Genomic DNA, 24,200 nt, shown 5'->3' with positions numbered 1-24,200 from the left:
ACCAGAGTGAAAATGTCATATTATTTATTTAGTTTAGTAAAACTTTCATATTCATTGATATATAGAGTGGTGGATTAAGTTAAGAGGGGGACTGTTCCAATCCCATATTCTGGCAAAAACTAGATATTACCCCTAACAAGAATGATAAGCCCCACAGTCCCTGAACACTGGGAGGCAATGTGGACATTTGATTCATATAGGACACAATTTTCATGGTGGATAGACCAAGCACTTTTGACTACCATTTCTAAAACACCCAACTCCAAACAGCAATCAGTACTATTATTTGTTAACAACACAATATATGGCTTATTTCTGGCAATATGTACATTTCCATATGGTAATCTAACACCCCATTCAGTTTCATAACAATCCTGCAAGTCATTAATGAGGAGTTTGGAACAACATATCTGACCAAGTTTTGCTGAAAAAAATGTATATGTTCCAACGGTCATCATTTCTACAATTTTTGTTCGAACATAAATTACTGACAATATCCACACCAAAGTATGGTAATTTAACATCCTATTAAGTTTAATACATTCCTGCAAGTCGTTGGACAGGAGTTATGCTGAAAAACTTCCAACTTCTATACAATTTTTGTACAAACATAAAGTCCCAACAGTATGCACATCACCATGAGTTTATATTACATCATACAAATTTCAAGACAATGCTGCAAGCTGCTTAGATCAGATGGATGGATGGACAGACAGAGTGAATCCTATATACTCCCAAACTTTGTTCATGGGGGCTTCAAAGGCAAATATACAAACAAACAAAAACTCAACACACAATAAAGATAAACTGTTTGTGTATTTGTGTAAAGTTCACAATATAGTCACTAGTACACATCCAGGAAACACAACATATATGTGTGTAACCATGACAACAATTGTTGTTACCATGGTATTTCATTTCCTTAGCAACAATGTACAGATCTGGCAGAATAGAAAAAGAAATTTACATTAACACAATGTCAAACCCTGAATATAATAACTGGAGTATTTCCATGGAAACAAAATCACAGGGACTAAAATCTGGGCAAGAAATTGTATTTCTTGACTACTAACAACACATCACACACTTTATCTACAGTTATATACAAATAAACACATCCATGTCACAGAGTCAAATTAACGTCTCACTCCTGGAGACTAGTTAGCACTGATATCTGTCCATTTAGAACACCTTACTACACCCGGGCCTTGGTAGAACAGTTTGTGATAAACGGAAATTGCCATTTATGTCAGATGTTAAGTATAAATGCAAGTTGACATCACCAGTCTGCTACTTGTGGTCAACAGCAAACCAAAGGACTTGTTTAATTGCCCTCTCTAGAGTACATACGACACAAATAATCTATGCACTAAAAATAAATGTCCTCCATTGAAGACCTTTGGTTTACGTTTCAACAGTCCTGTATTTAAAACTATTCAGTATAAATGCTGGACTGCTCCTTAACACATAGAGAATTATTTAAAAGTATTTCTCTCAGCTCTCAGAAAATAACTTCATACAAAGTTGCTTTTTTGTCTCCTGATCCAGTCACAATGTACTTGTCATCTGTTGAAATGTCACAACTCAGTACTGATGAAGATTCTTTTGACTGTAATAAAATAGATTTTAATTAGCACTACAGCTAAGAATCATGCAAAATGTGATTCATGGGTTAAAAGCCTACGTATATTTATTTTTGAAATTTTGTTTGAATTGCCATAGTAAACAGAAATAAACATTAAATGTTTCATATAACCCGTGTTCTTAAGAAATAAAAATTATATAGATTGCACTGTAGATTTCAAAATAAAGGGAGATAACTCTGTAAATGACACTCAAGTACAATAGAATCTATTGGATTTTCAATGTTGATAACCTCCTAAGAGCAGGCTGATTTGAATAATTACACTTAACAACTTAATTACAAAAATAAAAATATGTAGCCTTTTTTGGGGTGTATCACATTTTTCAGATTTTGCATGATTCTTACAAAGACAGCTACTTAAGCCCAAACTAACATTCTGTCAAAGAAGCATATTTATAAAAATTTGAAGTGATTTTTTTATCAAGTTTAATTGTTGTTTTTTTTATGTATCATCTTACATGGTTAAATCTGAGAATCAGTAACGGACATCCATAAAACTATATCTTTTATTATACTTAAATGTTAACAATTTACTGTATACATGAATAACTGAAACAAGATCACAAGAGGATGTTTAAGAATATGCTGGTAAATATGTTAATGTTGAAGTACCTGGAATATACTAGCACCATATGGGGTTCTCCATGCATTCAACAGATTATCTTTTCCTGTACTGACAAACCATTTTCCACAGTAAGCAAACTTGAGCGAGAGAACACAGCTTTCATGGAGGTGTAGCTGATATTTGTCAGGCTTACTACAGTGTAGCACTTCAACATTACTACTCTCCATACTGAAAATAAAAATACATTTACTGTACATCTGAGGAAAATGTTCTTATAAATACTATATAGTGGTAGCTTCCTGATTATATATGTGAGTGGTATTTGGCCATAAAACATGTTTTCTTCACTTTAATATATGTGACTTTGTAGTGTTATTAACCATAACTATATCACAAACAACTTCAAACAATCCATGGTTGATTATTTTTTTTTACACAACCCTTTATTCAGAATAGATATGGAATATATGTGAAGTCTGTTACTAAAATGAAATATTGTCACTTCAGCTTAGTCGTGTGAAACAAAGTGGGAGGCACAGTATTTATAACCAAAAAAAAATTACCCTTATCATAAAAATAGAATCAATACACAAGTATCAATAGTTGCTTCACTTAAATGTATTTCAAATGTTTATAGCAAAAGTGTTAAAGGCTTCACACATTACAAAAGATGATTGATATTGTTATTCATTCTGTAAGTGTTTCTTCAATTTCTACCATCAATAAAGTTTCTCTTTTTTTTTTCTATGACCTTCCAAGCTAGATAGTATACCTACCCAACAGCAAGCCATTCTCCTGTTGGACAGTACCCTAATGAGAATATCTGGGAACTAAAGTCATGTTGTTGGAGTTGTCTCCCCTCTCTGAGATCCCAGGATCGTACAGTGTTGTCTAAGCCTCCAGTCCACAGTTTAGTACCCTCTGGTGAAATATCTATGCAGCTAGCGCCATCTGTATGACCTTGGAATTGTCTGTAAAGTCAAGTAAGAGATAGGAATTTTAAAAAAAGCCCTCAGAAGAATAATTCACTACATTTGATTTTATAAGTGTATTTAACCAAGTTAATAGCAGTATGATAAGAATATGTTAATGTCTTCAGTAATTATTCAATTTCCTAAATAAAAAATTATTTATTTCAAGCTTTATTGTTTTATTATAACTAAAAAGTTTACTGTTCATACTTGGGTTACAGATTTAATGAAGCCAACAAAAAAATGAAGTTGGTCAAATCAGAAGTAAAGATATGGTAAAAAAAAGAATCAGAATGGTAAAACCCAGCTTTGCAAAAAGTTGAAAAAAAAATACCACTTTTTCAAGCTGAAATAAAAAACATGCATGAACTAACATATCTGCAGAGGATTTTTCAATCACATGTTTTATTTATCTCGAGATAAATACGGAATGTTGAAAACAAATAATTGTCTTCAGAATTTTCTCAAATATTTGTTTTAATCTCTGACTGATACATACCTTACTAATGTTTGATTATGTAGGTCCCATACAGCAATGTTACCATCACTACAACAACTAAAACACACTTTAGAGTCTGGACTAATGGCTAAAGCATAACATGCAGGAGCACTAGATGTTAATTCTGCTTTGATACGTGGTGTTGGCTGAAAGAAAAATAATGTCAAGGTTACAAGCTGTGGATGGGACAGTGTAATGGGAGCAAAAGAAAATCATAGCCAAAGTAATCAACCTATAAAACAGTGGACTGAAGCTTCTTATCTAATTTGAAATCATTCCATTTATTTTCAAACTAAAGAAAAGATAGGGAACAGATATAGGTAGGTACAGACACAATAAAATGAAATGTCCATGATAAAGTTGGGTGCAATAAAAATTCATTTTAGTTCATATATCCAAACAGTATGCAGTAAATATTGATGATAATATTTTGTACCTTTCATATTTAATTTCTGACTTAAGCAATCAACTGACACGGGAGTTGTAGTAGATAAATGTTTGCCAAATCACCAGGGAAGGAAAATCTAAAATTCAATGCTGAAAATTTGATAAAACAATGAGCTACAGTAGGGATCAGTGAACCTATTAACAAACTGACACATTAACAACTTGGCTTCTATTTAAACAGCATGATACAGGATGAAAAACAAAAGAATGATGTGTTTTTTTTTTTTGTGAAAATTATTGAAACACTTTAACTGTTCATGATTAAGGACACTTGTTCTTACATAACAGCAGGTCAGTTAAAGTTAATGACTGGTATTTTCTATGAACTGACAAGTTCAATTAACAGTTAGTAAGACGATTGTAGATGAATTTAAACCCAAGAACATTTTATTTTTCTGTAGCAGTTTGTTCACTATAACCAAATATATTATCAACATTAAATGGAACTAGGTTAAAACCAACATGCTACCATTAGGTGTTTGGAAAAACCTATTAAAATCTATAAATCTAAGTACTAGATTTTTAAGATAAGTTTCTTTTGCATTAAATAATTTCAAAATGGACATTTTCTCATTTTATATCACAATGCAATAGTCACATTTACATTTATTTCCAGGGGTTCCAACTAAAACCCTCAATTCCTGACCTAGGACCTCTGAAATTTTCTAGACCTTTAACTGTATTCATTAAATTGATTTTCCTTAGGCAGACCATTGAATTATAGGACTGATTACCCTGTAAAATTAAATTTGGACACATGAATCGAATACTTACAGCTGCCAGGTCCCAGATTGATAAGGTGCTAGCTTCTCCACCGACTATAAGTGTTCTACCATCTTGTAGCAGTTTGATTGACCTGATATAGTTATCTCTTTGCTGCAAATAAATCATTAAGATGTTATACAGAGAAACCTGTCTAAACTGAACCCAGACTGCCAGAGATTTGTTTGTTTTAGAAAGGTGTTCAATTTACTCAGGTTCAAAACTATGTTAAAGGGATATCAGAAGATGTTGGTTTTTCACATGTAAGGTCAATTTAAACAGGTTACTCTGCACCAGAATATGATGTAGAATAAAGGCAGTTTTAAACTGACATTGAATTTAGGACAAATATGATATGTCAAGATATGACACTTATGAAACTTTCTGTTTGGATAAGAAAAAAATGAGGTGATTGTAAGCCCTCCATTTATGTCTCTCTACATCTCTCAAGTTAAAAAAAGAAAGACTCCTCTTTCATTTTTATTGTATTATCAGTTTAGATAGGTGTGTTAGGGAAAGTTCATATAAACATATCTTCAACAAATGCAAAGCATATCAAATCGGTTTTTGTTTCCATCTGTAATTGAAAATTGTATACCTAATTTAATTTTGCTTCATAGAGTATGATATGACAATCAGATATAGAAACAAGAGTATATCCTTGTCTAATAAACACTTACCAAACAGTCAAGTTGAGAGACTGGACTCTTATTTCCTGGTTGACTAATGTCCCACACCTTTACACAACCCTGTAACATACACAAACTTTAAATATATATTTGGATAGTGTTTACAGTACATATATGGTATCATTTGGGAAATAAAACTATTCAATTTTTCATTTGAAACTTAAACTACTACATGCACTGAGCAATGTTCTGAAAACTCTTTCAAATCTGAAAGGCAATTAAAGTAGTTTCAATAATACATTTAGTGTGTGGCTTAAATACATGCATATGCTCTCCATCATTTTTTTATTTGTTTCTTTATACACATATAAAAGGAAACACCATATTTTTATACTTATTAGATTAAAAGGAAGGCAATATAAAAAAATTAAGATTCCAACCACTAACCTTGCCCCCTGTGTATACATGTCTTGTGGGGTTACTTATGGTGACAGCGCAGACAACTTCTCCATGATTCAGGGTGTTGATTTGCCGAGCATGTCGTGGAATTCCTGGACCAATCAGAGCATCTGGTGGAAAGGGAACAGGCTGCATCTGTCCGTCAGCACTGACATGGAATGAGTATGCACTATAAGTGAGGCAAACACACCATCAATTAAACTCTTTAACAATAATTGTTGAGAGCTCTGCTTTTTCATTTTTATTTTTAGAAAACTTGTTGCTTTGCTTATTTTTTTTATTTGTCTGGCCAAACTTTATGAAAATACAGCTTTATGGTATAAATAATACATGCAGCTGCATATTTTGATACATGATATTTTACGGCTGTGTCAGACATACCAAACTAAATACGCTGAAAGTAACCATGTTTGCACTTCCTTTCATATATCTTCCACTTATGATATGACAACAGTAACTGCATGTAAACAGTATAAATTCTCTTGTTTTAGGTACATTCTATACCATGAAGACCTTGTTACACATGCAGCTACTAAAGCACTCATCATAATATTACAAGAGCTATCAACATGAAACTTGGTAGGAATTCCACCATGTTCAACAGTTGTAATAGAGTACATGAACATTAAGTCTTGTGTCCCTTCAGCACTTTATTGATCCTTAATGTATGTACTATGTGTAATAACCTTGTCAGAGTTTTGATGAATTAATAATGTTAAACTGTAAACTGTAGATTATATTCACCATGCAATGATGCACTTAAAACTTCCTTTGTTATTGTTTCCTATTAATTTCTTGTAATAGATTTTCTCAATAAATCTCATACTTAACCATGTTCATGCATATCTTCCTGTTGTTAACATGAACAAATTCTTGTAATCTTAAGAAATATTTTTGATAGGGCTCAAATATTGTGCATGTACAAATAAAACCTATGGTAATATTTAGTATCAATACAAAGAAACTTCACCCAGAGTTTTATCAATGACCTTAGCAAGTAAGGTCACTAGATTGAAAGCTTTATCTAACCACCCACAGCCATTTCTTTACCAAAAAATAAATTGTACCTCATCTGAAGAATATTTTTTTTTGAATTGCATCATACACTTTATTGTCATGAATAAGATAAAGTATAAGAAAAATAACTTGCGATTTTATACCTACAAAATTTGAAATAAGGTTTCAGGAATAAAAACACAAAGGGAAGAGAGATAAAAAAAATATCAGGAAAAGGAAAAAGACCAATTATACTTACGGTTTGCCACCAGGGATGTTGCCAATACCAGGTCTCATGTGTGCAGCATGGGGATCAAATAATGGATTGGATCTGTAGCTATTTATAGCATTGGGTGAGATGTTGTTGTATGGCATACCATTACTGTACACACTACTCGGGACTTCAGCTGGTAAACCATGGGCTCCTGGAGGCATAAAGGGAGGATAACCACCTGTAATCAGGTATTACACAACATCAACGTACATGTAATGTACACAACATCAAGATGTAAGCGTTACTACATGTAGTGTGCACAACATTGACGTGTAAGCCTAAGTACAGGTATGGAAACATGGGATAAGTATGGATTATAGACAACTGACAACAACAATAATAAAAACAACAAACAGAATGCATTCATCAGAGTTATATTTAGTTTATACAATGTAGATTTATTATACAGCTTTAATACTACATGTTTATAATGTGATCATTTGAAAAAAAAACAACTGATTAAATATTTAATGTGTCTCTAACAAGTGTATAAATCTTTAATCAACTTCCTATATACCTACAATACTACATGTAAGAATTATACTACATTTTCTAGTTTACGGAGTCTGTGTTTATTTCAATTTAATTTTTTGGCTATTTTAGATAATTTAATCTTCTAAAGAACTTTTTCATTGAATCTTCAAAACACAAAATGGAATTCTATATTCATGCCAAATGCAGAGAGAGAAGAATACACACAGTTTGAACACCTTTCAAGACAAACTTAAAGGATATTAATTAAAGTACTGAACGAGAGACGAAAAAAAACCCAAACCAATAGTACAACTAAATAATCAAATGTTAATAACAAACTTCAGCCAACATTGAGCTAAATATACACAAAAACACTCATGAATTCTTAATCTTTACTATCATCAAAACAGATTTATTTAACCTAAATAATTCATCTTGTGTATACTGTTTGGAAACATGAATATTCATAAGGGCCCTTGTAGGTATTTTTGACTATAGTTTTTTTTTACATTTAGTACAGGTGTGCAACACGAAATCCTCCTTCTAAGGATAACTTAATTAACCACATAAATTATTTTACTTTTATAATCAAATAACCCAACAAAAGGAACATTAAACCCCAAACCATACTTATTGGGTAAAATAGAATGCCACAAACATTTAATTCACATTTACAAAAGTGATTAAATCTAGTGGACCATTTGAACGTGGTTTTTGTGTGAACATTTTTTTGTGGTGCTATAACCAAGACTAGGTTATTAGTCATACCAAGCATAAAGACCATAACTTTGTACAACAATGCATTGTCATGAATTAATTCAGCTCGTCAGTTGTTATTTACATTACCTAGGTAAAGGATGTGGTTACGCAGGGCGTACACACATGCCTAATTTACAATCCTGACCACATTCATGTTTACAAGTGTGATGAATTCTTCCCACACTCCACTATCTATATTGAACATTTCCAGTTCTTTCACCACAGTACATGTATAACACTCTTTGGATTTTCCATTTTTTAGAACTATTCATATGACCCCTGAGTATACAATATAACTATCTGTCGGATATTTTCACCAATAATTTATTTCTCCATTAAATTACAAGACTAAGGACAGTTAGGATGCAAAGCTCTCAAGTTACCACATGTTACAACATAATTAAGATGTACAACATTCATGCTTTAACTTACCAGGTATTGGGAATTTAGCTGGATTTTTCATCGCACTACCACTAGATGGCCCCGGTGTGGTGTTTCCTGAACTTGTTGGGGTTGCTGGTTTAGACACAGGGGTTGTTGGCTTTTCATTTGATAAGGACTGAAATGGTAATTCTTAAAATGTAATTCATAATGTTATCCATTAAGACTTCTAAATCAAATATCTTTTAAATACACTTCTGTATTTTTAAATATTACACCATTTCATTTCCTAAACTTGTGTACAATTAAGGTATATAAAATGTAAAAGAGAAAAAAATATGTCCATAAATTACATTAGTTATTAATTTAATAGTAATAACTTATTTTTACCAGAAATGACTATACTTTACTCCACAATGAAAACCATTTCCAATACCTGAACTTATACATGATGAAAGACAATTATGGCAAATTTCTTCATACAAACCATATATATATCTATAGTTTTTTATTTTACCTCTCTGTGTTTGTGTGATGTGGAACTGCCATGAGAAGACGCATCACTCCTGGGACTAATTCTTTCATCTTTTTTTGTTGACAGATCTTTAGATTTATCCCGTGGTGAAAGATCACCATTAACACTCACGGATGGTCTCTCAGAATCTTCAGCAACATCTACCACTAATTCCTGGTCAGATTTTTCTGCATCACTTTCCTAAAATTTGGTTTGATTTAATGAGTTAATACCGGTATTCTGTCTTAAAACTGTAATGTGTCACAAGCAATAATGGAATACTGATGTGTAATGAAAGAAAAGATAAAATGTGCAGGAATAAGAAAAAAAATAATTACCTACTTATCATTAAGTGAAGAAATAAACACTTTTTTAGCTACTTATACTAATCAAATTATACTAATGCTTTATAAATCAACTACTTTAAAGATAATAAATCTTGCAAAAAAGAAAGACAAAGGTCGGGGCCTGTTATTACATATTCATTTTTTTGCTGTTTCCCTTAAAATGTTGACCTTTTAAGTTTATAGAAATCTTCACCCATGGGAATTAGGTTGAAAATAAATATTGCAAGGCTCATACATTAACTTTGTTTTCGTCAGTTCTTGGTCTTTTTTTAGCTGACTCTGGTGGATTGTCTGGTGTTCTGATTCTATGGGGATGTGGCTGATACTTTTCATATTTATCCCTATCACCTGGAGATGCTGATGATCTCTGAAAAAGAATAGTAAAACCTTATTAAATTCAAAGTTTAATGCACATTAAGATCTTATTCAAACAACCAAATGAGCTGTCTGTTAACTTTACCTATCGAATGACATGAAACAGCTTAAGCAGGAGAAATCTGAGTAGTACAACTAAAATATGCATTTAAATTACACATAAAATGGCTTAGAAGTTATTTTGCCATTTCATTTCATCTTTTACTCTTACAAATGTGTTTGAAATCAGACCTTTAAAAGCATGTTGTACTAATACTTCAAAAAGTATGTTACTTTTTTTTTAAATTTGCGTTTTTTAATCATCCATTTCAATAGAAAAAGGAGCAGATATGAAGAAATGCCTAAAGTTTACTGTTGAATAAAGATGAAGTGAATAATCATTTTAGGGTCTTATTTTTTTCAATGGAATGCTCCAACTTAAAACAAGATTTTGTGCAAAGAGGATTTCCTATTATAACAAACCAATAAAGCTCTATGCAGCCTACCAATTTTTTTTAACCCTGTCCTTAACTAAGCTTTCTTCATTTACATTTTGAAGAAAATTATATCTAACACATATTGAATTTTTTATAATAACACCAATGTATTTCCAATTATAATATGAAAAGATGACTGATTTTTGTCAAATTGTCAATCTCTTTTGACTAAAAAAAGATAACAAGAGAATTTCTCAATATTATGAATCATAAAAGCTGCCTTTCATGCTAGCAATATGCATTCTGATTTTTTCAATATCCATTTGTTGCCATTCAATCAAGGGTAGAATTCTTCAAGGCTAACGGCTTTGGCTTATAAGAACCACAATTTTCTAAATATCGAACAATATGAGATTCATGTCAAGTAATTTGATACAGTGACTTGGTGCAAGTATTAACAATACATGTACTTATGGTGGATGAAGATAAGAGCAAACTGAAAGATTATAAGATTATTTCATTTAAAAATGTGACTGTAGTGAACAAAAGATTATAATTTGGATCATAAGTGTGTTCCTGTACTAAATCCTATATAACTAAGAAGATTAGAATTTTAAATTAAATACTAACACCTTATCCCACTAATCTTATCAGCTTTGAATGTTTTGTAATTAAAATCATTTACTGAATTAAAGGATCTTAAAGCTGGAAATCAAAAGCTTTTTCTTTGCAATTAGTTTTGACCCCCTGAACCCATCAACACTTAAACAATGAATGGTCATCAGTATAAGACTTTATAATAATTCAGTTCATTCAGTTAAGAAAAATATTGACAAACATATTTTTCTGGCTATGATGAACAAAATAACTAACTGGTTTGCTAATAAATATTATTTTGCTTCAAATCCTTTTTATCTTATATCCTTTTAAACACATTTTACTTTGTCAGGAAATGGATCAAAAGAGACTTACTTCTCATTCTATAGATTATCAAATAGAAAATTCATCACAGATCAAACATGAAAGCCTCTGTACTATATATAGCTCTCAATTCAATCCTCCAATCTAAGGTTTCTCACTCATTATTGACCTTCAAGTGTCATTGCAGTACAATTAACTCTGAAGTCATTTTATATAAACTGAACAAGGCTAAAAATCTGAGAAATTGAGACCCTACTTGACAAAAGAAATCCACAAACAATCATTTTCTTCTTCGATTGATTTTTATCTCATTATTGACACAGCAAGTCATTCTAGATATTTGTTTGCAGAACAACTTTCAATGCCCTGATCAAACACTGTTTGCCGACAATCTAAACATAGAAAAATTCTGTAATTCCAAAACCCCCAGAAGGAAACATGACTGTGTCAACAATTTATTGTTTTTAACCCCATAGCAATCCATTACAGTATGTACTGAGACCTTTGAGTACACATGATCTGAATTGACGGAGAAAATCATTACCCATACACTTATTTACAACTAAACACTAACTAGTGTTTTCCCCAAGCAGAAGTAAACAGAAACAAATATTACTGAATATAGCATTGTTTGCTCAATAAGCCCTGAGTAACAGCTTTTGAAATATTATGATCGCAGGACCAACATTCAATATCGTAGAAAGTAAATATTGTTTAAGCATTACTGAGACAAGTAGCTAATATCCCATCACTGGGTTTTATTATACCAGCCTATGTTGACATTTCACACATTTAACCTGATCAGTTGTAATACTTTTGGTTCTGGGGGTTAGAAAAAAGTCAATTTGCACTTGAAAGATGAATGCAATTCAAAGAATGACCTTTCACCTCAAATTGAATTTATTTCACAAAATAAACTTCATAAAGTGTTAAGTGTTAGACAAATATATTCAACAAAATATACAATTTAATGGATAAGAATGGAAAAGTTTACCTTCTATCTGTAGTATGTTTTTATAGTAAAGATTAGTATCATTTTACACAGGCCAAATAAAGTAAACCATTAACAGTCTACAAAATTAGCATTAGATTAAAAGTAAACAGCCTGAAAATGGTTAAAGTATTGAAAAAATGACTCAAACCTATCCTCTAATAATTAAAAAGACTCAAAATTTAAATCAAATTTGGTGGAATTTCATTCAGAGTACTAATATATATATATCACATTTTGTCTCTGTACTTGCTCATTACGGTTAAAACTGAAGATTTCTCTTGGCTTCCTTGTACTTTGTTAGGTTTTGTTTTTGTTGAATTGAAATATCATGTTTTTACTGAAGTACTGATATCCATGAAAAGAAGACTTAGTGCACAATAAATCAAATTTTTCTTATCCTTTAAAGTCTGAAAACACAGTTCACAGTATAGAGCATAGTGTGTATTCTATTTTTCATTTTTAATAAATAGGATTAAAATTCTTTTTATATTTGCATTTATATCTTTGTTTGGAACATCTTATAAAGGTCAACCGACTGGTCATCTGATAGAACCACCAATCAATCTAACCATGACCGTATAAGGAAACGGATCTAAATTTCTTCTTATTGAAGATGAAAAAAATACCAATTCTCTATCTGCATTTATTTAACAGTTCAATGATCTTCATATCACAGCACAACAAACTGTAAGAATTTCTTCTTAAATAAATCTTCTATAATCCCTGTATTACTTTAAAACCAAATCAATTCCATTTGAATGAAAAGAAGTGATCGGATCTGCATGTCGCCCTTTAAGCTACATGAACAATATTACCCTATACTTTTTATGACTAAGTTGACATTTTACGATCAAATTAAAATCGGGGTTGCAAAAATGTTTTGGTTTTCTCATGCGTAAGTAATACCTCAAAGGTTTTATACTACTTATGGCATAATCAGCAATAAATAGGCTTCTGGGATCATTTAGTGAGAAAAATAGTTTGTCAAGTATTCAAAGTTTTCTCTGCAGCCATATTACAGGCTTATTTTACTGTGTTCTTGCCAATAACTTGAAAGTAACTATGTCGCGAAAATCTGATATAAATATAGATGAACAATCTGAATTAGAATAAGATGTTATCTAAAAAACAGTGTACTAAGGTAGAGATGCCTATTGTACATTTTTTTATCTGTTTTATCTCTGTGACATAATCAATACTCATTTAAAAGACAATGTATTCACTAATACAAGTACAATGAAATCAATGACTTAATGACCTTTTCAACTGCAGCAAAACTTGTACATCGCAAATGTATTCACACTAACCCAAATCAACATGTTTTGCTTAAATATACAGATGTCAAATATATATTTGTTTATGCCTCATCATGTACATCTATACATTGCATACAGAACGCACATTCTTTCAGTTATGGTGCAAAAATATCACACAATTACTAAACATTTTAAATTTTAATGATTATTAAAATTTAAGTCGCCAAACTATCATCTATTTATCTCGCCACATTACGTTTAAAATATTTACATGATCCCTGATTGAAATTTAAACAGCTGAACCTAGCGGAACATGTCCTTTTAATACTGGTGTGTGAATTCCTCAGCTGACTGAGTTTTCCGAAGATATAATAGTAATGACTAATAGAGGATCTTCTAAACAGTTAGACCAACAATGGTATTTAACATCTTTAAGTACAATTCCACAACATTTAACAACTTTCTAAATGCGTCGCTGAACACACCAAATCAACCTTTCTATCAACAATTTGAAAGAGGGCTCTAAATTTAAAGTTAGCTGTCAATTTAATGAAATACATGTACTAGATTTCTTATTCCAAGTTTAACATTCATAAGTATTTTATTATTCCAGTTTTATAGGAACTATAGTTCCCATTAATTTGAAAACATAAGAAGTATAAATGCTTGATAACCTTAAAGGAACATGTAAAAATTGACAGAAAAAAAGAATGATTGAATCCACTGATGACTGACTAAATTCAAGTATATACTCACATTTTTCTCTTCTGTAAATTCATGAAAAAAAATAAAAAGAACAATACATTAATCATTTATTTTACAACAATAAATTAACTACTTCATAATGCTAAGAGGCAAAATGTCTCACAAAAAGACTTTCATTATTTTTTTGTTGTGGGCAGACAATATGAACATCTGTGCCTATTCCAACCACCACTTAATTAAATGTTCTATCATGGACACTATACAACAAGAGAATCTTGACTTGTCAATATCATTATCTGCTACATCTATTATTCAGAATTTTCCATAGAACCTAGGGACCATAATACATTGTACACTGATTATCCTGTTCTGCTGAAACAACTGAACGCAAGACGAAAATCAATAGAGACATTAATTTTTCATAAAACTGTCTGAAAACATGAAATCTGGATAGTTTAGCTATAAGAAATGGAAGTTCTGACCCTGGAGGAAAATAAATCTAATCGCTTTCATGCGAAATAATGCAAAATCAATATTGGAGAAAAATAAATTCTAACAGGACTGAAATATTTCTTAATCAACTGATCGCTGGGCATAAAGAGATGGTTCAGCTTTCATTGGATTACAAGACAAACTTCACAGAAAGAAATATTCTTTACAAGCAAGCAAATAGAGCTTTTTCTATTATTTTGCCACAGGTTGCCTGGGCAAAAATTTAATAAGGAAGTTTACTGAATTGAAAGAATACATATTATTTCATCTATAGGAGGTAAATAATTTATGATGGCTAAATTATCCTACAGTTGATCAGGTTTTTAAGACCCAAACATAAATCTTATGATAACAGAACAAAATAGGGTGACATTATAATAGGAGGCATATTATACCAACCTTTCTCTACATCTTTCACTAGACCAGGTAGTCCATGTCCTATACCATGACTAAGGGTTAATAAGCTAGCAGCACTTGATGCTGGAAGTCCTGGGGGCTGTAAACCTGGTGGGTGGGGAGGCATGGGGAAAGGTGGGGCACCATGCCCATGGGCTCCGGCTAAATGCTGACCAGCTTGCATCTGTTGCTGTATAAAGTATATCAATTGTAAGTCACCAAACTTCAGACATTTTTTAAAAAATACTCACCACAATCCAATTATAGAAATACAGCAGTTATGAATGAAACCATTGCAATGTCTTATAGTAATACTTATTACAGGGGAAAAAAAGGGAACTCAAAATGCTCAGTAGTACATTTTTGGAAACTCAATTTTATAATACACTGAACAGTATTTATCATACAGTGGTACGTGGAATTGATGACTTCATCCTTAAAGAATTGACTTTTATACATGTATTGTAAATATCAGCAGTTGTGTATTAAACCATCCAAACATCTTAAAACATGCGAGTGGTTTCAAAACCACACAACCAAAATGTGTGGTTATGGTCTAATGCATAGTCAAGTTAGGTCAGTGAAAGGAAGTAACAGATTACAAGGTGACAAAATGTAATAGTCCACTCAGCCTAAAGCCATAGATAGGTTTGTTTGGACAGCTGAATATCAACAGAAATTATGGTCTTCAAAATAATTTTCAACACTATTATTTTTGTAACAAGGAACTAACTTATCTCTTTCCTGTGTATCTAGGAAATAATTAATGTTGGAGTATGCAATTAAAGGATGGTCTTTATATTAAACACTAGAGACTATAAGTGTGATCTCTGCATGTTCCCTTTCTTGTGGGATTCTTTGAGTAACTTTTGTTCAGTCATATCTGGCTCTCTCAAATTAGTAGATCAATAACATTCTCTCATTATTACAGAGAAAAGTTTTCCACTCGTAACAATTCATTCCAGATTACTTCCCTCCATTTACTTAACACTAACAAGGAAATAAAAGTTGAAAATACCAGTTAAATAATACATTGTATAACTAAGGTGACAGGTCTCTTATATCTACAGATCAGATAGTATTGGATTTTCCCATTGTTATCCTAGTGGCCTATGGACCACTTTATACTTACCCCTATAATAGCATTTAACTCTGTCATTGTAACTTGTTTGGCACGTTCAACTGCTGCAGCAACCTGCTGCTGATGTTCTTGTGATAAAAATGGAATGACCTGAGCACAGATTGCATTCAATCGCTTGGCGATTTCAGTCTGAAAAAGAAACTATCTTTGTTAAAGGGTTTGTGAATAATTCATTGAAATGAATGTAATAGTGGTATAATTTACAACCTTGTTTCAATATCAAATAAAAATAAGAGCATTTGGTAACTATTTCCACTTGTGTAAAAAGAAGTAGGTATTTCATAAGCAAATCACTACATATTCTTAATATATTTCTGATTTTTTTTCTTTTCATATTTGGCCAATGTATTTGATCTTAGGTTAGACATCCTTGATTCATAGATTAGAAGTCCGCCTCTGTAATTCTTCATCCATCAGCACACCCCCTGGATCATTCTGAATGGTTTTGATTACATGAAATGATATGCACTATTCTCACGTCATGTGGAAACACTATAAAGCACTTCCCCTTTCCTGCGTTAATTAATGAAAAAACAACACCACATGGTAAGATAATTAACATACATATCATTTCAGTCTTTGATTAGTGTAGTTTTTTTCTACAGTGCTGCCTGACAGCTATAACTGAGACCAAAATAACACCTGGTACACTGAGTGCGTAACATTAACTGTACTTTACATTTGGCTACACACATCATCTACTTCTACACTCTCTATTAGTATACTTACAGAAAGACAACTATATTGCTTTGAATTTCAAAGTTTACAAAGTGAAGGGCAAAAGGAGTCGTACAGTTCCTTAGGAGTGCATTAAAAATTTTTTTTTAGTTGTAAAAAAACAAACCATGTTCTCCCAATTTAATAACCAGAGGCTTTGTTTTTGAATTGAGATTTTATTTCATTCTGACATGCAACTTGTCAATCAGCACACCCCCCCCCCAATATTACACCACTACACTGTTACTAATATTACTAATTCAGTTAAGTGTGACTCGATGAAATATGATCAATTTCATTAATGAATTATTGCACTTCATTTTGTATATTGATTTCACAATGTGTATTCTAAATTATTATTCTTTTTTTTCACTTCACACAATTTGTTCTGACTATGAACTCTCTAATTAATTTTCAACATCAGGGATTCTCAATTTCCATTTATTAATGTGATTTTGTTAAACTGTTTTCTTTACTATTGACATAGTAAACATAAACACCAATATTCCACGATTAGATAAAGAACTAGCAATTGTTTTCATTTCATATTGATCCCAACCTATCACTGTTCCTGTTGTCTCGAGTGTTTGCGGACGTGTGCGTCAACAAAGCCATGTCGATGTCGGAGCAAGTGGGATTGCATATTAGCAATAAACTTTTATCGATTACCCATTATGAGTTTCATTAAATAAAGTTATTGACCAAAAAAGCTTTTTCTCTTACAATCATCTTGAAGATTTTTTCTTTTCCAAACACTGATCATCATTGTAAGACTCTTGTCTAAAAGGTTGCCATGGCAACTTAATTTTGGTTTGAACAGATTATCAATTTGGATCAAAGTAATGTATTTATTTCTATAGATGAGACTTAGGCTGATTTCATTAACTGTGACACTATCAAATCAGGCTTTCTTTAAAACCATTTTACATTTATCAAAATGCAATAAATCAATAATTGAAAATGTGCTGTCTAAGGCTGTTCTGACAAAAACTTTAACTCTATTATTCATACAGTTCACAGCAAGCCATTTTTTGTTAGCAAAGATCATATTTCCTTATAAAACATGCTTCTAACATGTTTGTAGAAAGTATAATAAGAAAAAAGAGTGCTGTGTGGTAATTACCATTTTAAACAAATTACAGACACCTTCATTCCATAAATCTACTTGAAAGTATTTTAATTTTCTCACAACAAAATAAAGCTATAACCCAAGGGCTATTCTATGCTCATAAACCTGAACAGCAGGCTTTTTTCACTCCAATTATTTACTAGTGAGTAATTACTATCCTAAAAACTATTTCTACACAAAAATGTGCTTATAGTTAACTACTTAATTCAGAACAGAACTGGCGTATTGCCAAAAGCAATATCACACTGCTTCAGGTCTAATAATGCCTGCAAGGACCTAATCCAATTCTTCACTGGAAATATTACATCAACCTCCAATCAAATCACAAATATCTACATATTTTACTTATCAATGTCTATCATTTTTACAGATTTAATTGTGGGAGGAGCTTATACAAAGGAATCCATTTGATTGACACAAAAATTAACAGCCTGTAACCAGTTTCTCAGGGACAAGATATGAAATATCCAACCTGGATTTAAACAAATGTGCATCTGAAATAAAACCCAAGTTATTTCTGAAGAATGTGAACTAACTAATATCTAATATCAGATTTTTGTTAAAAAAAAGCAAACAAACAGAAAAAAAATAACCCATCAACTAAACCAAGTGGTTGGTTTCATTATATTTAACCATGTACTGGAATTTATTGTACTTACTTGTTTATGCATTTCAACATTCAGTCCATATGACATCTCATAGTACTGAAATAAAAGAAAGTTCTCCATTAAAAATCATCTTCAATGCTCAGGGTCCAATTACCTGTCTATCATTGGCAATAATGTACATAATACTATAAAATAAGGTTTTTTAGTATCTTATACATACTAGTGTGTAAACAGTATTTTAGTGTCACATAAATTATGAATTTTCTTTATTTTTCAGGGAACAACCTGAGGAAATGGGGTATTTTATGACTTACTGATAAAATGTAATTATATAGAATTACAAGGTCACTTTTGACAAGAATTTTCTGTCTATATGGTATTATTTTCTCAAACAGCCGATAAATTGAAACACAATGTAATTCACTTATCCTATCAATTTCACACTCCAGAGAACACTTACTCACCATAACATAATGTCTCTGCATTTCTGTTTTCTCCTGGGCTAACTTTTCACATTCCATTTTTAAACTGAAAAGGGGGAAACAAAACATACAAATTTCTGTCAAACGTAAAATTGATTGAACAGGGTCACCAAATAATCAGTTTAATTCTGCCATAAAAACAATGGAGGTATTAACAACTTTACAAAAGAAACATAAATCATTATCATAAAATTACTGTCACAAACTTTACGGTCTGCTGGCCATGCAGACAAAATCATTACCATTACAGTATAAAACTTGACATTAAAGATTTAATGGCCTAGGCCTCGTACCTGTGATATTGAGCCTGTAGGAAACTGAATTCTTCTTTAATTCTGTCACAAGATTCGGACACTGTGAACTTGAAGGGTTGACCGGCCTGGTGAGGACCCTAAACAAAGAAAACATCAACACCATATGCAAATAAATGCAAAAAAAAGCAAATTCACAGATCAACGCGCTAATTGACCCGCCATTCGTGTTTCACTGAGGACAAAGAAACTTTTAAATACTTACAGGGTGCCGATTCGGATACATTTTTAGATCCAGTATGAAATAATAGGTGTACTAATCCAACTTGAAGATGACAAGTTCACTAAAACACACAAAAGGTAATCACAAAGAAAATTCCTAATGTACTGACGCGAACTCCATTTTCTCAATGTTTACATTCCAGGTTCACCTTTTTGGTTGTCTATTTCCGAGTTCAAAGCACCTCTAAGAGAACTTTAAAACCAGTTCTAAAGACAATTGAGACAATAATTCCCCCAAAAAATGAGATAAAACCAACGCAAAGTTGTCAGAATTGGGCAAAACGAATCCTCTAAATATATCCGTGTGAACGGTCCATGTAAATGCCACACACAGTACAATTGAATACAACTTATTACTCTACGCTAGCTGCCAATTGCATTCACCATATTTGGACGATCTGATTGGTTAAACAGGGGTAAATTTCTTGCTAAGTACCCACGTGCATAATTGATTATTAAAGTTTTCACACTTAATTGAACCAATCAATGGTCAGTATTATCAAGATACCCGCCCATGTCGAGTACGTGCCTGAATATATAATAATTATTCGCATAAGATGGTTGTCAGTCAAAATACACCACGTGGGTCGGGAATAATACATGTAAGTGTATTATTCTAAATTAAGAATATTTCCAAAAAGACTTGTCTTGTTGTTATTTTTTTTCAACAAAATATCACAATGCCTACTCTAGCTATAAGGTATGAAGTCACAGATTTTTTTGTTTTAAAAGTGGAATGTAGAAATGAAATTGTGGGCGTGTCGAAGCACGTGGTATTTATTTGCGACAATATGTAGTTTTTTCTAAATAACGTATAAAAACTTATATAATAAAGCCGCTAATAATTTACAAAATAATAATAATAATGATAATAATAATAATAACATTCAAATAGATATATTCAAAAATAAAAAAAATAAAAAAAAAAAAAAACAGAACCAGATAACATGAGCTCACAACAGCACAGTATAGCCAATTTCTGTTGTTTTTTTTTTCCAAGGAGAAAGATACAAATAAACCCGAGAAAAAAGATGTAAAATAAAAGTATTGTTATTATTGTTATTACCCAAGATATATATATATATATGTGTGTGTGTCAGTTATAAACACTACATACCATCTTTTAATTTTCTTTGAAATATGCACGAATTGGAATCTTCTCTATATTTTAATTATGGAAAAAACGGCTTCAATGACTTGCTTGTGTGTAGAAATTCGGAACTTATAGAATAATTAATTTTCTTGTTTAATAAATTCGAATGTTCACCGCTAGTCAAAAACATAAACAAATGCTGTAGCATACTAAAATTTCCCGCCCTAATAGCGCGGGAAGTTGTCCACGTGAGAAAGTCTCAATGACCCTGGTTTTATTATTACGTGCGTGTTTATCATAATGAAATAGACAAGAATGTAGGTTTTACACTGGCATGACGAAGGCGTCACAAAAAAGATCATGTATCCTTTAACATTTTCTATACAACGTCGAAGACCTGACCTTCCGACCACATTGTTTTACTTAAAAATATAAAAAGATATTTTACTCTGTCACGGCTTCAAACATATTACTTAACAGGATAGATTCAGGCAATGTATATGTCAATATATTCAATGTGAGTTCCTGTGATTCAAAAGAAAAAAAAGGAGCAAGCAACCTCGCTTTTTCTTTTTCTTTTTTTTTTTTTTTTTTTGGTTTGCTAGTCGATATGTTAACGATCGCAATTAACATCACCACTATTTCGAAGTATTCCCGACCTTTTCTGCCATCCTGCCTTTTCTATTTCTTTATTTTGAGATAATACAGGTCCTGCCTTTTTCTTCGACGTTTTTTTTTTCCTAAATAACAACACAACAATTTTATGCAATTTTAGGAGAATAAAAGACCCCCTTTTTTTCTGATGGCCTCACCTGGCTTCTTATTTCTTGATTTCTTGAAAATTATATTTAAAATTTGAGTTTAAAATTCATCCTAGCCCACCCCATCTCCGCAAAAAAAAAAAACAAATAGTATTTTCATTTCGTTCAACGTTTCAAACGTTTTGTTGTGACGTCTTGTTATTATAATATCGCGGAAGTTGGGTTCATATTCCCAACTTTGACTTAAAATTCGTTTTTTTCCGGCGCACTCGGTATAGTTTCGCTTTTTAACCTTTGACCTTAAGGACGCTCTTCTATGGAAACGCAAATCACCTGATCGCATTTATGTTTCCCGATTGGCCAAATACTGCTAACTTAGTAGCGTTCGAACAAAAAACAATCGAAAATTTGAAATTGCGTGCCATGTGTAATTTTCTTGAAAAAAAAAGTAGAAACTTAAAAAGAAAAAAATTACTGCTGCCTTTTTTCAAAGATGGTACTTGTTTTTAATTTTGAGCAAGAGGAAGTAACCTTCCAACCCGACAAACTGATTTACTGTCCAATCGGAGCAATGGATAGCAGGAGACTTTAAATTCAAATATTTGACTTATTGTAGCTGCGGTAAGTATTTGGTTGCTTTTGAATATTGAATTTCAAACCATTTAGCTACTTACCAAAATGTCAATAGTTTTAAGTTTCAAAGAAAAATGTTTACTGTTCTTCCTTTCCCAAATGAGACCGCCAACCAGGTTGTCGAGTGTTGGTGGGTTACGTCCCCTTGAAAAACTTGTTAAAATGGCTTGCATTCCGTAAATATGAAAAACGACTAAAGCCCGTCCCTTTGCATCCATTTTTGGACTTAATTTTCATTTAATTGCCTATGAGGGACGGAACTAGGAAAAAGAATTGTACTGTTATTATCACTTCATTGTTATAAATGTAGTTTTATTAGTGATGTCTTGACCAACGGGAATATGCGGGATTTTGCTGTGCGTCTGTTAAAAGTTCAAACAATCACTTCCTGACTGTATAAGTCGCTTCCGACAGAATGATTTTGAGCCATTAATGTTTCAGAGCATCTGGTGCTGGTGGTCCGTCCCTCTCTATCCAGAGTAATCAGTCCTTACTTTCCTATCTAGATGACAACAATGATAACTGTAGTGGATGTTCGAACTTGAACGTGAAAAATGATGTCAATACGGAACATGTAAAAAGTCTGACCTAGCAACTGAAATTCTGAAAAGGGAGTATCATTTTTTAAGCATAGAAAACGTTATTACATTTAAAGTGTAATGTATTCTAGTGGCCGGGTTGGAACTCTTTATGTGTTTTGGCCCCGTGGAGGTCCGGGTATCAAAAGAATAGGCCTGCAGCAGCGCTAAGCTTGTCGTAAAAGGCGACTAAATAGTGCTCAGAAACCTAGCCGGGGGCTAGGCGCTCTGCCCGCAGAGCAACTGGGATGTGTGCCCCAGGTGGTGGAATGGGGTACCCCTGGCATGTTATGCTGGGGTTGTCAGGCTATAATCGGAAAACCTGACCGCAAACCAAAGTGGTGCACCGTGTTGGGAAAGATGCCACGTTCCTCGCACGTTAAAGAACCCTGCTGTGGTATTCGATAGGAGTAGGAACCTTTGCGCTCCGCCACAGGAGGCTAAATTGCCCGACCTTACCCATCCCTCCCTTTTGCTAGTGGCAATCAAAATTTGTCGACCCTACTGTCTTTGCGTCCCACCCCGTTTTTCATTTCATCATCATTTCATGTTCATTTTATCATCCGTTTCATGTTCATCGTCTGAATATAGCTGAAATATTGCTGCTCGGACGTTAAACCCCAACAATCAATCAATCAATCTTTATGTGTTTTGTAAAAGTATTGGCAAAAATGGGCAAATTATAGCACGAACAGCTTTTCATGAATTTCTAGAAACGCACCGAATACTAGGTAAATCTCTAGCTTTACCAGAACAGATTTTTGTTAGGAAGTATGTGAATATTCAGTAGCCCTAAATTGAATTCGAATTACCAAATTTTGAAAAAGAACCTTTTATTTTCATAACTGTGTTTGTTTATTTGGACTGCAAGATGTTAACGACTTAATGCTAGCTTGTGGATATATGAATTTCAGAGTTTAATTTGTGTGTGTGTGTTTTTCTTTTGTCATTTGAAGTTGCAAAACAGTTTCACAACCTTTGACATGCATTTGTGTTAAATGTGATATTAAACAGAAGTATTTAGCAATGTTTCTGAGCTGCATTTAAAGCATTATCAAAATTATCAAAATTATCAAAGAAAATATTTTGATAAGTAATTTCCCAATTTTTTTTTCTTTACAAGAAAACAGCTGACAATTACACCCACGTAATCAAATTAGTTTTACTTTCAGAGATCGCGATGTTCTGGCTTAGTGCTAGATGGTTTTTGATAATCATCTTTTTCCTTACAATCCTTAGCTGGTCGGA

General features: G+C 32.3%; 1 protein-coding gene across 3 annotated transcripts; it reads right to left on the bottom strand.

Moving 5' to 3' along the window:
- Positions 1 to 797: 797 nt before the first annotated feature.
- Positions 798 to 20,222, bottom strand: LOC148621933 (transducin-like enhancer protein 4). 3 transcript variants are annotated; one of them, XM_088576807.1, is made up of 18 exons: positions 19,871 to 20,222; positions 19,648 to 19,745; positions 19,337 to 19,400; positions 18,924 to 18,968; positions 16,410 to 16,547; positions 15,281 to 15,467; positions 14,441 to 14,451; positions 9,958 to 10,089; positions 9,379 to 9,576; positions 8,913 to 9,039; positions 7,233 to 7,425; positions 5,966 to 6,146; positions 5,570 to 5,638; positions 4,902 to 5,003; positions 3,681 to 3,826; positions 2,987 to 3,181; positions 2,258 to 2,438; positions 798 to 1,609 (listed from the first exon to the last, which is right to left on the bottom strand). In XM_088576807.1, exons 1-18 carry the CDS (start codon positions 19,889 to 19,891, stop codon positions 1,502 to 1,504), a joined length of 2,196 nt encoding a protein of 731 aa, XP_088432933.1. In that variant the 5' UTR covers positions 19,892 to 20,222; the 3' UTR covers positions 798 to 1,501. The 3 variants fall into 3 exon arrangements, with proteins under 3 accessions (XP_088432933.1, XP_088432934.1, XP_088432936.1); XM_088576808.1 differs by having other exon boundaries at positions 5,966 to 6,125; XM_088576810.1 differs by having other exon boundaries at positions 7,233 to 7,398.
- Between the last annotated feature and the right edge of the window lie 3,978 nt (positions 20,223 to 24,200).

The sequence above is a fragment of the Perna viridis genome, chromosome 3 (assembly GCF_037379345.1).
Source record: "Perna viridis isolate PV_CMFRI_1.1 ecotype Kerala chromosome 3, ASM3737934v1, whole genome shotgun sequence".
NCBI lineage: Eukaryota > Metazoa > Mollusca > Bivalvia > Mytilida > Mytilidae > Perna > Perna viridis.
Note: the sequence above shows the minus strand (reverse complement) of the source record. Positions and strands in the feature narration are given on the sequence as shown.